The sequence below is a fragment of the Pleurodeles waltl genome, chromosome 12 (genome assembly GCF_031143425.1).
Source record: "Pleurodeles waltl isolate 20211129_DDA chromosome 12, aPleWal1.hap1.20221129, whole genome shotgun sequence".
NCBI classification, from domain to species: Eukaryota; Metazoa; Chordata; class Amphibia; order Caudata; family Salamandridae; genus Pleurodeles; species Pleurodeles waltl.
This window is the reverse complement of record NC_090451.1, coordinates 523,375,000-523,390,184: the sequence shown is the minus strand read 5'-3', so window position 1 is coordinate 523,390,184 and position 15,185 is coordinate 523,375,000. Positions and strand designations below refer to the sequence as shown.

At 48.0% G+C, this 15,185-nt stretch overlaps 1 protein-coding gene across 1 annotated transcript in view; it reads left to right on the top strand.

Annotated features, from left to right (window-relative positions):
• The window catches only part of CNOT1 (CCR4-NOT transcription complex subunit 1), a 1,177,977-nt gene that overhangs the window by 1,124,103 nt on the left and 38,689 nt on the right, over nt 1-15,185 (top strand). The window contains exon 49 of the mRNA XM_069215998.1: nt 5,280-5,414. Coding sequence (XP_069072099.1) covers nt 5,280-5,414 — 135 coding nt within the window. The remainder of the gene's footprint in view (nt 1-5,279; nt 5,415-15,185) is intronic.

Here is a 15,185-nt window from a genome sequence, read left to right as displayed (position 1 = left end):
TGGATACTTCTCCAGATACTGGCAAGCCAAGTTTACCATCCGGTGTGGCTTGGACACGACCGACTCACTGGGCATGGTGATTTCTTCGACACTGGCCCTCCGACGCCGTGCCTGGCTGCATACCACTGGCTTTTCAAGGGCTGTCCAGTCGACTTTGATGGACAAGCCTTTCGAAGGCTCATGCCTTTTTGGTGAAAAAGGCAGACACTGCGCTTGAGAGGTTCAAGAATTCTCAAGATACGGCCAGATCCTTGGGCGTCTCAGCTCCAGCTTGCCAGCAGTCTGCCTATCGCCCCTTTCGAGGCTTTGGGAGGGTCGTGGTACCTCGCAAACCACAGGTTAGCCACCGTCCTCTGGCTTCACAGCATCCCATACGAGGACAAGGTCGTGGTACCTTCAGACGCAGAGGGTCTAGCCAGGTCTGCCACCCAGCCCCCCTCTTCCGCAACGCCCAAGCCCTCCTAGTATGGTTCTGCAAGACCATGTCCGCCCAGTTGGAAGGAGGATTCCATTTTGTCTCCCTCACTGGCAGTCCATAACATCAAATTGGTCTTGCAGATCATACAGAAGGGGCTATTCCCTTCCCTTCCAATCGTTCCCTCTCTCTATCCCTCCGGTAAAAGAATGGCTGATGGAGGATCATTTGCTCTTACTCCCTGAGGAAGTTATGCTCTCTTGGCCAAGGGAGCCAGCGAAAGGGTCCTGAGGTCAGAAGTAGGCAATGGTTGTTATTCCTGCTACTTTCTGATCCCAAAAAAGAACAAGACTCTTCGCCCTATCTTGGATTTAACGGACGTCAATCTCTTCCTCAAAAAGGAGAAATTCAAGATATGCACTCTCGCTCAGGTCTTGTCTGCCCTAGACCAAGGAGACTGGATGGTGGTGTTGGACTTGCAGGATGCGTATTTTCACATCCCCATCCTGCCCGCCCACAGGCGTTACTTGCTTTTCAAGGTGGGCCACGAGCACTTTCAGTTTACTGTGCTCCCCTTCGGTCTCACCAGTGCCCCTCGGGTGTTCACCAAGGTGGTGGCTGCTCTCATGTGCAGGCTAAGGATATGAGTCTTCCCCCTACCTTGACTACTGGCTGTTAAAGGCTCCGACACCCCAGGCTCTCTTCACCCACCTTCAAACTATGGCGGACCTCCTGCATTCGCTGGGGTTCACTATAAACGTGCCAAAGTCACACCCGACTCCTTCTCGGAAGCTCCCTTTCATCTGAGCTGTTCTGGGCACAATGCAGTTTCGGGCCTATCCTCCAGAGAAGCAAGTCCAGTATATTCAGGTTATGATACCGATGTTTTGGTCTCTATCCTGGATTTCGTGAGACAGACTCTAAGGTTGTTGGGACTCGTGGCTTCCTGCATCCTATTAGTCTGACATGCCAGATGGCATATGAGGGCTCTGCAGTGGGACCTGAAGTTCCAATGGGCACAGAATCAGGGAAATCATACTGACATGGTTCAGATCTCAGAGGGAACTGCAAAGGATCTGCAGTGGTGGTTGATGAACTGCGATTGGATCAAAGGCAGACTCCTCTCCCTTCCCCAACCAGATCTCACAGTAGTGACAGATGCGTCACTCCTGGGATGGGGCAGCCATCTGGGAGAGGCGGAGATCAGAGGTCTGTGGTCTCAGACGGAAGCGGGTCTCTATATAAACCTATTGGAGCTTTGAGCGGTCCGACTGGCATTGAAGGCATTTCTTGCTGTTGTGAAAGGGAAGATAGTGCAGGTGTTCACGGACAACACTACTGCAAGGTTGTACTGCAACAAGCAGGGTGGTGTGGAGTTGTAGGCTCTTTGTCAAGAGGCTTTGTATCTCTGGACATGGCTGGCACAGCAGGGCATAACCCTGGTAGTTCAACACCTGGCAGGTTCTCTGAACATCAGGGCGGACAAACTCAGCCGTCAGTGCCTAGCGGATCATGAATGGTATCTCCATCCAGAGGTGGCACAAGGACTCTTTCAGCAGTGGGGAGAGCCTTGGTTAGATCTGTTCACCTCCGCAGAGAACGCGCAATGTCAGCAGTATTGCGCGGTGGAGTTTCCAAGGCAGCTATTGCTAGGTGACGCTTCTTGTTGCAAGTGGAGTTCAGGCCTCCTGTGCACCTTTCTGCCCATACCACTTCTGCCCAGAGTTAAAAAAAATCAAGAATGACCGGGCCCAAGTAATCCTAGTGGCTCCAGATTGGGCACGGAGAGTCTGTTATCCAGAACTTCTAAAAATGAGCATCAATCCTCCAATCAGGTTGCCCCTTTGGGAGGATCTTCTGTCGCAGCAGCAGGGGAAGGTTCTTCACCCGAACCGGTCAATTCTGCGACTTCATGCGTGAAGATTGAGTGGCAGCAGTTAATGATTTATGACCTCGCTTCCTAAGTCTGTAATGTCATTCTGGCAGCCAAGCGTCCCCGTACCAATACAATTTACTCCTGCTGTTGGAAGCGTTTTGTATTATATTGTACAGAAAGGTCTATTGATCTTTCTTAATTTCTTTCTAATATCTTTCTTTTAATTCTGACACTCGCTTAACAGGGTTCCACCTTAGGGACTCTTAAGGGCTATCTTTCTGCCTTATCGGCTTTTCTTTGGTTGCCTAATCAACATTCTTGATTGTACAGAGATTCTTTAAAGGGTTTGTACATATGTTTCCACCTATGCCTTTTGTTATGCCCCAGTGGGACCTTAATCTGGTGCTCACTTTTGTGTGCTCCTTTTGTGCCTTTACATAATTATCCTCTCCGGCTGCTCGCTATCAAAACAGCCTTTTTAGTGGCAATCACATCTGCCAGGAGAGTAAGTGAGATGCAGGCTTTATCATCAAAACCGCCGTATCTCACAGTATATCTTGAAAAGGTAGTTCTCCGAGCTCGTGCCTCTTTCCTCCCCAAGGTGGTGACCGCTTTCCATCTGGGTCAGAACATCACCCTGCCCACCTTCTTTTTTCCACCGCTTCCCTCTAAAGAAGAAGCGTCTCCACCGTCTGGACCCAAAAAGAGCATTGTCGTTCTACCTTGACTGCACAAAAGAGTTCTGAGTGGATGACCAACTCTTTTGTGGGGTATGTTGGTGCAAAGAAGGGTCGGACAGTTAAGAAACCCACCATTTCACGCTGGCTTTTTCTATGTATTAAAATCTGCTACACATTGGCTAAGAAGCAGCCTCCTGAGGGCTTGAGAGCTCACTCCTCAAAGAGGAAAGCTGCTACCACGGCGTTAGCTTGAGGCTTGCTGGTTCTAGACATCCGCCAGGCAGCAACATGGGCATCCTTGCACAGGTTCGCAAGGCACTAATGCCTGGATAGCTAGGTGGGGAGAGATGGGCATTTTGCTTGCTCGGTCCTAGAGGACTTCCTTGTATAAAGTATATGTCCGCAGCCCGCCGCCAGGAGGTTATGGCTTGGGTATCTGTTCTAAGGTAAGGAATCTGCAGCTAGAAGTGTCTATCAGATGAACAAGTTACTTAACTTCAATAACAAATTATCTGGTCTGCGGATATATTATATTTTCAGATTTTTACCCTTTTTCAGAGTATGTCATTTCACACTGACAAACCGAGAAAGTAGGTTCTTCCATGACTCTGCGCTTATGGCGTAGGAAGTTGTGGAAAAGAACTGACGTACACGCACCGGGTGGTGCTTATGTAGAAGACGTGACGTAACAGACGGCTCCAACGACACTGATGATGCCACGCGGAGCCGAACGTCGCGACCCGATGTCCCATGCAGGGTACTGCTCAGCAGAAAAAATTCCAGAATTGAAACTGACGCCAGGGAATTCTAGGGTAAGGAATCTGCAGCTAGTCTCTACCAGATAATTTGTTACCGAAGAAAAGTAACTTGTTCATTTAGAGTGAGTGTTTAAAGAGACTGAGAAACACTCCTGCACTGATAGCAGTGCTATTAGTAAACTAAGAGGCAAGTAATGGATTATGGGCTCGCTAAAGGTGGGCTGGATTCTTTTTATACATGGACCAAAGGTTTAGTCTTTTTAATCAAAAGTTTTTTTTGTACATCAGAAAAGCTGAGCTCACGTATTTGAAGGTACACATATGTGACAATTAAGAAAAAGGTGACTCTGAACTAAAATGACTAGAATCACACTATTTGAGACCCGTTTACGAGTCAGGTACATTACAGTTATGGTCGAGTAGAAGTTAATCGGCCTGCAGATCTAGTAAAGTTTTTATGATTTTTCGAGGCCTGTCCTGACAAAGCGATGTTTCGCACAAGTGCCTTTTTTTCCCTAAAGTATTCACACCTTTTGATGTAGGCCAATCAGTCACCCGCCTACTTTCTATGCACCTCCACATCCTTCTAGGAAAGAGAAGAGGTTCCACCGCCTAGATCCAAAAAGAACTTTGGCGTTCTACGTTGATCATGCCCCGGAGTTCTGGGCAGACCACCAACTCTTTGTGGGTTATGTGGGTGCAAAGAAAGGTCAGGCGGTGCAGAAGTGATCCATCTCTCGTTGGGTCATGCTCTGCATCAAGATTTGCTACACACTAGCTCTGGTACATTGATCTCCTAAACCTTGAGGAAGTTGCTTTTTAGCCAAAGCTGTGGCCACTATTAGCATGCAGGCATTTTGCTCTTTTGGTCCTGCAGGACTTATTTGGTTAAATGTTTTTCACAGACCCACATCCCGGGATGGCATTGCTTGGGTATCTATTCAAAGGTAGGGAATCTGCAGCTAGAACTCTCTATCAGATGAACAAGTTATTTACCTTTGGTAACACCCTATCTGTCAGAGACTTTATCTAACTGCAGATTCTTTACCAACCCACACATTCTCCCCACTCTGTGATCGGATTTTTAGGGACAGGGATTACCCTTTCAGGGCCCTAGTTTTGACTGGTCAGTGTTCAAGGTTCTGCGATTCTGACATGGAAAATCGTGAAAAGTAACTAACGTCAGCGTGCCTAGGTGGTGCCTATAAAGGAATTGCAACATTTCAGGCACAGTTGACAGACGTGGAGCTGATCGACACCACCTACTGGTGCGCAGGAGTACTGCTCACAAAGTCTTCTGGATCCAGTCTGACGCCGGGGAAGAATTCAAAGGTAAGGAAACTGCAGCTGTTTAATCTCAACCAGATGAAGTGTTACTGGAGGTAAGTAACTAGTTCATTGCTCGGTTTGGCACAACTGGCTGCACAACCTTAAGTGTTGTGATCTGGTCTTGAATGGTCTCTTGTGTGATTTATCATCTAACTGTTCTTTCAATGAGTCTCTTGCAACTTATAGTATTTAAAACTGCTTTTTTATCTCTGAATTTTTAGGGTTCTACTGGAGCGATTAATAGTAAACCGTCCGCATCCCTGGGGTCTTTTAATCACTTTCATTGAGTTGATTAAAAATCCAGCTTTTAAATTTTGGAATCACGAATTTGTCCACTGTGCCCCAGAAATTGAAAAGTAAGTACCACATTTTGTAGTCAAAATAACCTGCTCAGTTGAAGAGGAAGCTTGATAATGGATAATCATTTTATTGTGGAATTAAAATATGAACCTTAAATATTGTAATAGTGTGTTCGATGGCATCTGTCGCTGTAGATACGCATGTTTTGCAATAGCTCGCCATCTGGTGTTGGGCCGGAGTGTTACAAGTTGTTTTTCTTCGAAGAAGTCTTTCGAGTCACGGGACCGAGTGACTCCTCCTTTTGTCTCCATTGCGCATGGGCGTCGACTCCATCTTCGATTGTTTTTTTTTCGCCATCGGGTTCGGACGTGTTCCTGTCGCTCCGAGTTTCGGAACGGAAAGATAGCTAATTTCGGAAGATTTTCGTCTGTATTGTTGCATTCGGGATCGGCGTAGTTAGATTCAACACCGCATCGAAGATCGAAGAGCTCCGGTGCCCTTCGGGGTAGTTTTTCGATCCCCCGTCGGGGCCTGGTCGGCCCGACCGCGTGCTGAAGAACGCCGATGGAACGGACCCCGTTCCGTTTCTGCCCCAAATGCCACAATAAATACCCCTATACAGACCAACACTTGGTCTGTAACCTGTGCCTGTCACCTGAGCACAGTGAAGACACCTGCGAGGCCTGTCGTGCGTTCCGGTCCCGAAAAACACTCCGAGACCGTCGAGCCAGAAGACTTCAGATGGCGTCCGCGCCGACAGCCCACCGAGAGTTCGAGTAACAAGAAGAGGAAGGTACCTTCTCGATCCAAGAATCGGACTCCGAAGGATTCGACGAGACACAAACCGTGAGTAAGACGTCAAAAACCACACAGAGGAAGATTTACAAGGCCCAGGGGACGCCACTGCCATCAGGCCATGGCTCCACCCATAAATTCGGTGACCGACCGTCGGCACCGAAAAAGGCCCAAACAGTGCCGAGATCGTCCGACTCCGGTCGAGACACCGGCACGCAGCCTTCTCGGGACCGAGAAAGTGCTGGAGACAAGCCTCGACACCGAGATGCCGGTGTGGACACGGCTCGACGCCGAGACAGCGGCACCGAAGAAGATCGACGCAGAGAGGTTTCGGCCCCGAAAAAGAAAAAAGTCACCTCGGAGCCGAAAAAACACGCAGACAGGGTTTCGGTGCCGAAACAAACTGCAAGCGACCCAGCTTCAGGCTCTTATACAGAAGAGCACTCGCTAACCTCCCAAATGCAAAAGCATAGGTTTGAGGAAGAGCTACAATCAACTGATGTAGACCATATGCAAAAGCGTATTTTCATACAGCAGGGGACAGGAAAAATAAGCACCCTTCCCCCCATTAGAAGAAAGAGAAGGTTGGAGTTCCAAACTGAACAGACACCACAACCAAAAGTGGTGAAAAGAGTTACCCCACCACCCTCTCCTCCGCCCGTGATTAACGTCTCGCCAGCACAAACTCCATCACACTCCCCAGCTCACACCACCATAAGCCAGGGTGACCAAGATCAAGACGCATGGGACCTATACGACGCCCCAGTGTCAGATAACAGTCCGGAGGCATACCCTACGAAGCCATCTCCACCAGAGGACAGCACCGCGTATTCTCAAGTGGTGGCTAGAGCAGCACAATTTCACAACATAAGCCTCCACTCAGAACAGGTCGAGGATGATTTTTTATTCAACACACTCTCCTCCACCCACAGCTCATACCAAAGTCTGCCTATGCTCCCTGGTATGCTCCGGCACGCAAAAGACATCTTTAAGGAGCCGGTCAAAAGTAGGGCTATCACACCAAGGGTGGAAAAAAAGTATAAGGCGCCTCCTACAGACCCGGTTTTCATCACTACACAGCTGCCACCAGACTCTGTCGTTGTAGGAGCAGCTAGGAAAAGGGCCAACTCCCACACATCTGGAGATGCACCACCCCCAGATAAAAAAAGCCGCAAGTTCGATGCAGCTGGTAAGAGAGTCGCAGCACAAGCTGCAAACCAGTGGCGCATCGCCAACTCCCAGGCACTACTTGCGCGCTATGACAGAGCCCACTGGGACGAGATGCAACATCTCATTGAACATCTGCCCAAGGACTTACAAAATAGGGCAAAACAAGTGGTTGAGGAGGGACAGACCATTTCCAACAACCAGATCCGCTCCTCCATGGACGCTGCAGATACAGCTGCACGGACAATTAATACATCTGTAACTATCAGAAGGCATGCATGGCTCCGAACGTCTGGATTTAAACCAGAGATTCAACAAGCAGTTCTCAATATGCCTTTTAACGAAAAAGAACTGTTCGGTCCAGAAGTGGACACAGCGATTGAGAAACTCAAAAAAGATACGGACACTGCCAAAGCCATGGGCGCACTCTACTCCCCGCAGAGCAGAGGCAATTACAGCACATTCCGTAAAACACCATTTCGAGGGGGGTTTCGGGGTCAGAGCACACAAGCCAGCACCTCACAAGCAACACCGTCCAGTTACCAGGGACAGTATAGAGGAGGTTTTCGGGGACAATATAGAGGAGGGCAATTCCCTAGGAATAGAGGAAGATTTCAGAGCCCCAAAACCCCTACTACTAAACAGTGACTCACATGTCACTCACCCCCTCCACACAACACCAGTGGGGGGAAGAATAAGTCATTATTACAAAGCATGGGAGGAAATCACTACAGACACTTGGGTTCTAGCAATTATCCAACATGGTTATTGCATAGAATTTCTACAATTCCCTCCAAACATACCACCAAAAGCACAAAATTTGACAACACACCATTCCAATCTCCTGGAGATAGAAGTGCAGGCACTATTGCAAAAGAATGCAATCGAATTAGTGCCAAACACACAAATAAACACAGGAGTTTACTCACTGTACTTTCTGATACCAAAGAAGGACAAAACGCTGAGACCAATCCTAGACCTCAGAGTAGTGAACACTTTCATCAAATCAGACCACTTTCACATGGTCACACTACAAGAAGTATTGCCATTGCTAAAACTACACGACTACATGGAAACTTTAGACCTCAAGGATGCTTATTTCCATATACCAATACACCCATCGCACAGGAAATACCTAAGGTTTGTATTCAAGGGAATACATTACCAATTCAAGGTACTGCCTTTCGGATTAACAACCGCACCAAGAGTCTTTACCAAATGTCTAGCGGTGGTCGCTGCACACATAAGAAGGCAGCAAATACATGTGTTCCCATATCTAGACGACTGGCTAATCAAGGCCCATTCGTTAATAGAGTGCTCAAATCACACAAATCATATCATACAAACCCTCTTCAAACTAGGGTTCACCGTCAATTTCACAAAATCCAAAATTCTGCCGCGCAAGGTACAACAATACCTGGGAGCCATAATAGACACATCAAAAGGAGTAGCCACTCCAAGTCCACAAAGAATTCAAAATTTCAGCACCATCATACAACGCATGTATCCAACACAAAGGATACAAGCAAAGATGGTACTACAACTCCTAGGCATGATGTTTTCATGCATAGCCATTGTCCCAAATGCAAGACTGCACATGAGGCCCTTACAACAGTGCCTAGCATCACAATGGTCACAAGCACAGGGTCACCTTCTAGATCTGGTGTTAATAGACCGCCAAACTTACCTCTCGCTTCTGTGGTGGAACAACATAAATTTAAACAAAGGGCGGCCTTTCCAAGACCCAGTGCCACAATACGTAATAACAGATGCTTCCATGACAGGGTGGGGAGCACACCTCGATCAACACAGCATACAAGGACAATGGAACGTACATCAAACAAAACTGCATATAAATCACCTAGAACTTCTAGCAGTTTTTCAAGCACTAAAAGCTTTCCAACCAATAATAGTTCACAAATACATTCTCGTCAAAACAAACAACATGACAACAATGTATTATCTAAACAAGCAAGGGGGGACGCACTCCGCGCAGTTAAGCCTGCTAGCACAAAAGATTTGGCGTTGGGCAATTCACAACCAAATTCGCCTAATAGCACAATTTATACCAGGGATCCAAAATCAACTCGCAGACAATCTCTCTCGAGATCACCAACAGGTCCACGAATGGGAAATTCACCCCCAAATTCTGAACACTTATTTCAAACTCTGGGGAACACCTCAGATAGACTTGTTTGCGACAAAGGAGAACGCAAAATGCCAAAACTTCGCATCCAGATACCCACACAAACAGTCCCAAGGCAATGCCCTATGGATGAACTGGTCAGGGATATTTGCTTACGCTTTTCCTCCTCTCCCTCTCCCTCTCCTTCCTTACCTGGTAAACAAACTCAGTCAAAACAAACTCAAACTCATATTAATAGCACCAACTTGGGCAAGGCAACCCTGGTACACAACGCTGCTAGACCTATCAGTAGTACCCTGCATCAAATTGCCCAACAGGCCAGATCTGTTGACACAACACAACCAAAAGATCAGACACCCAGATCCAGCATCGCTGAATCTAGCAATCTGGCTCCTGAAATCCTAGAATTCGGGCACTTACAACTTACCCAAGAATGTATGGAAGTCATAAAACAAGCCAGAAGGCCATCCACCAGGCACTGCTATGCAAGTAAATGGAAGAGGTTTGTTTGCTACTGCCATATTAATCAAATACAACCATTACACACAACTCCAGAACATGTAGTGGGTTACTTGCTTCACTTACAAAAATCTAACCTGGCTTTCTCTTCCATTAAAATACACCTTGCAGCAATATCTGCATACCTGCAGACTACCTATTCAACTTCCCTATATAAGATACCAGTCATTAAAGCATTCATGGAGGGCCTTAGGAGAATTATACCACCAAGAACACCACCTGTTCCTTCATGGAACCTAAATGTTGTCCTAACTAGACTTATGGGTCCACCTTTTGAACCCATGCACTCCTGCGAAATACAGTTCCTAACCTGGAAGGTGGCATTTCTCATCGCCATTACTTCCCTAAGAAGAGTAAGCGAGATTCAGGCGTTTACAATACAGGAACCTTTTATACAACTACACAAGAATAAGGTCGTCCTAAGGACCAATCCTAAATTTTTGCCAAAGGTTATTTCACCGTTCCATCTAAATCAAACAGTGGAACTTCCAGTGTTCTTTCCACAGCCAGATACCGAAGCTGAAAGGGCACTACATACATTAGATGTCAAAAGAGCATTGATGTATTACATTGACAGAACAAAGAACATCAGAAAGACTAAACAACTATTTATTGCATTTCAAAAACCTCATGCAGGAAACCCAATATCAAAACAAGGTATAGCCAGATGGATAGTTAAATGCATCCAAATCTGCTACCTTAAAGCTAAACGACAGCTGCCCATTACACCAAGGGCACACTCAACCAGAAAGAAAGGTGCTACCATGGCCTTTCTAGGAAACATCCCAATGCAAGAAATATGTAAGGCAGCCACATGGTCTACGCCTCACACATTCACCAAGCACTACTGTGTAGACGTGTTATCCGCACAACAAGCCACAGTAGGTCAAGCCGTATTAAGAACATTATTTCAGACTACTTCCACTCCTACAGGCTGATCCACCGCTTTTGGGGAGATAACTGCTTACTAGTCTATACAAAACATGCGTATCTACAGCGACAGATGCCATCGAACTGAAAATGTCACTTACCCAGTGTACATCTGTTCGTGGCATCAGTCGCAGTAGATTCGCATGTGCCCACCCGCCTCCCCGGGAGCCTGTAGCAGTTTGGAAGTTACCTTCAATTATTTATATATGTATCATCTCAACCTTAAATAAGTGCATACTTAGTCACTCCATTGCATGGGCACCATTACTACAATTCAACTCCTACCCCACCCTCTGCGGGGAAAAACAATCGAAGATGGAGTCGACGCCCATGCGCAATGGAGACAAAAGGAGGAGTCACTCGGTCCCGTGACTCGAAAGACTTCTTCGAAGAAAAACAACTTGTAACACTCCGGCCCAACACCAGATGGCGAGCTATTGCAAAACATGCGAATCTACTGCGACTGATGCCACGAACAGATGTACACTGGGTAAGTGACATTTTCATTTCTTCACACCCGTGCCAATTTATTGGAAGGTTACTCAAATGTGAATAGATTTAATGTTCCTGTGGGTAGGTCAGTCTTCACTATGTACCGTACTGGTATATGGGTGTCCTGTTTGTCTCACCCCTCTTTGCTTGTAATGAATGAGGAAGTGCAGTGAGTGGTGACCTGTCTTGCTTGCTGATTATCTAGAAGCACCAACCCTACCCACCTTCTTGTGTAACTTTAATCATTTCAGTTGGCAGTTGTAGGAAGTTGGCTCTGTATGCACTATTTCAAAGTAAGGAATAGTATGCACAGAGTCCAATGGTTCCCCTTAGAGGTAAGATAGTGGCAAAAAGAGATAATACTGATGCTCTATTTTGTGGTAGTGTGGTCGAGCAGTAGGCTTATCAAAGGAGTAGTGTTAAGCATTTGTTGTACATACACACAGGCAATAAATGAGGAACACACACTCAGAGACAATTCCAGGTCAATAGGTTTTTGTATAGAAAAATATATTTTCTTAGTTTATTTTAAGAACCACAGGTTCAAATTCTACATGTAATACTTTGCATTAAAGGTATTGCAGGTAAGTACTTTAGGAACTTTGAATAATCACAATAGCATATATACTTTTCAAATAAAACACATATAGCTATTTTAAAACTAGACAGTGCAATTTTCACAGTTCCTAGGGGAGGTAAGTAATTGTTAGTTCTTGCAGGTAAGTAAGCCACCTACGGGGTTCAAGTTTGGGTCCAAGGTAGCCCACCGTTAGGGGTTCAGAGCAACCCCAAAGTTACCACACCAGTAGCTCAGTGCCGGTCAGGTGCAGAGTTCAAAGTGGTGCCCAAAACGCATAGGCTTCAATGGAGAAGGGGGTGCCCCGGTTCCAGTCTGCCAGCAGGTAAGTACCCGCGTCTTCGGAGGGCAGACCAGGAGGGTTTTGTAGGGCACGGGGGGACACAAGTTAGCACAGAAAGTACACCCTCAGCAGCACGGGGGCGGCCGGGTGCAGTGTGTAAACACACGTCTGGTTTGTAATTGAAATCAATGGGAGACCAAGGGGTCTCTTCAGCGATGCAGGCAAGGGGGTAGCCACCACCTGGGCAAGGGAGAGGGCCTCCTGGGGGTCACTCCTGCACTGGAGTTCTGATCCTTCAGGCCCTGGGGGCTGCGGGTGCAGGGTCTTTTCCAGGCATCGGGATCTGGGAGTCAGGCAGTCGCGGTCAGGGGGAGCCTCGGGATTCCCTCTGCAGGCGTCGCTGTGGGGGCTCAGGTGGGACAACTTTGGTTACTCAGTCTCGGAGTTGCCAGAGGGTCCTCCCTGAAGTGTTGTTTCTCCACCAGTCGAGCCGGGGTCGCCGGGTGCAGGGTTGCAAGTCTCACGCTTCTGGCGGGAAACGCTGTTGCCTTTAAGTTGCTCCTTTAGAAACAAAGTTGCAGTCTTGGGTGAACAGGGCCGCTGTTCTTGGGAGTTTCTTGGTCCTTTTAGAGCAGGGCAGTCCTCTGAGGATTCAGAGGTCGCTTGTCCTGGGGAAAGTGTCGCTGGAGCAGTTTTCTTCCGAAGGGGGGAGACAGGCCGGTAGAGCTGGGTCCAAGGCAGTTGGTGTCTCAGTCTTCTCTGCAGGGTTTTTCAGTTCAGCTGTCCTCTTCTTCTTAGGTTGCAGGAATCTGAGTTCCTAGGTTCAGGGGAGCCCTTAAATACTAAATTTAAGGGCGTGTTTAGGTCTGGGGGGGTTAGTAGCCAATGGCTACTAACCCTGAGTGTGTGTACACCCTCTTTGTGCCTCCTCCCAAGGGGAGGTGGGTCACATTCCTATCCCTATTGGGGGAATCTTCCATCTGCAAGATGGAGGATTTCTAAAAGTTAGTCACCTCAGCTCAGGACACCTTAGGGGCTGTCCTGACTGGCCAGTGACTCCTCCTTGTTATTCTCATTATTTCCTCCGGCCTTGCCGCCAAAAGTGGGGCCGTGGCCGGAGGGGGCGGGCAACTCCACTAGCTGGAGTGCCCTGTGGTGCTGGAACAAAGGGGGTGAGCCTTTGAAGCTCACCGCCAGGTGTTACAGCTCCTGCCTGGGGGAGATGATAGCATCTCCACCCAGTGCAGGCTTTGTTACTAGCCACTGAGTGACAAAGGCACTCTCCCCATGTGGCCAGCAACATGTCTCGAGTGTGGCAGGCTGCTAAAACCAGTCAGCCTACACGGGTAGTTGGTTAAGGTTTCAGGGGGCACCTCTAAGGTGCCCTCCGGGGTGTATTTTGCAATAAAATGTACACTGGCATCAGTGTGCATTTATTGTGCTGAGAAGTTTGATACCAAACTTCCCAGTTTTCAGTGTAGCCATTGTCGTGCTGTGGAGTTCGTGTATGACAGACTGCCAGATCATATACTCTTATGGCTACCCTGCACTTACAATGTCTAAGGTTTTGCTTAGACACTCTAGGGGCACAGTGCTCATGCACTGGTGCCCTCACCTATGGTATAGTGCACCCTGCCTTAGGGCTGTAAGGCCTGCTAGAGGGGTGACTTATCTATACTGCATAGGCAGTGTGAGGTTGGCATGGCACCCTGAGGGGAGTGCCATGTCGACTTAGTTATTTTCTCCCCACCAGCACACGCATGCTGGCAAGCAGTGTGTATGTGCTGCTTGAGGGGTCCCTAGGGTGGCATAAGACATGCTGCATCCCTTAGAGACCTTACCTGGCATCAGGGCCCTTAGTACCAGGGGTTCCAGTTACAAGGGACTTACCTGAGTGCCAGGGTAGTGCCAATTGTGGAGACAAAGGTACAGTTTATACAAAGAACACTGGTGCTGGGGCCTGGTTAGCAGGGTCCCAGCACACTTTCAAATCATAACTTAGCATCAGCAAAGGCCAAAAGTCAGGGGGTAACCATGCCAAGGAGGCATTTCTTTACACCCCCCTTTCAGGTCCTTAGATCTGGCGCACCAATCTCAGTGTTCTTAGCGGCTCTGCGTCCTGGCGTGGAAAGTCATTAAAAGAAACTGAAGTCACTGCGCGAGGGCGGTGTCTGTGTACTATTCCCAACATCATCACGGCGACCATATGACGCCTGCGGAGTCGACCAACGCCACCTACCGGTGCGCAAGGGTATTGCTCGAAGAAAAATCTCCGGATCCAATCTAACGTCTGGGGGAAATTCTAAGGTAAGGAATCTGCAACTAGAATGTTTCTACCAGATATTTCGTTACCAAAGGTAAGTAACTTGTACGTTTAGTTAAAATGTCAATAAGCTATTTTAAAAGTGGACACTGCAGAAATCACTTCTTGGGGAGGTGAGTTTAGTTAGGTTTCTCAGGTAAGTAAAGCACTTACACAGTCTGTCTCCTGGGCTTAGGCACCCCACCGTTGGGGGTTCAAGGCAACCCCAATGTTGCAGCACCAGCAAAGGTGCAGAGGTCAAAGGCAAGCCCAAAACACTAGGGCGCCTATGGAGAGCAGGCGTGCTCCAGTTCATTCTGCTAGCAGGTAAGTACCTGCACCCCCGGGGAGCAGACCAGGGGGGTTTGTAGAGCACTGTGGGGGACATAAATAGGCACACAAAACACACCCTCAGCGGCACAGGGGTGGCTGGGTGCAGTGTGCAAAGTAGGTGTCGGGTTTTCTATAGAAAGCAATGGAGGCACCCGGGGTCACTTAGGCGATGCAGGCAGGGCACAGGGGGACTTCTTGGGCCAGCCACCGACTGGGCTAGGAAGAGGGCCGCCTGCTGGTCACTCCTGCACTGGAAGGTGGTGCCTCTCGGTCCTGGAGGCTG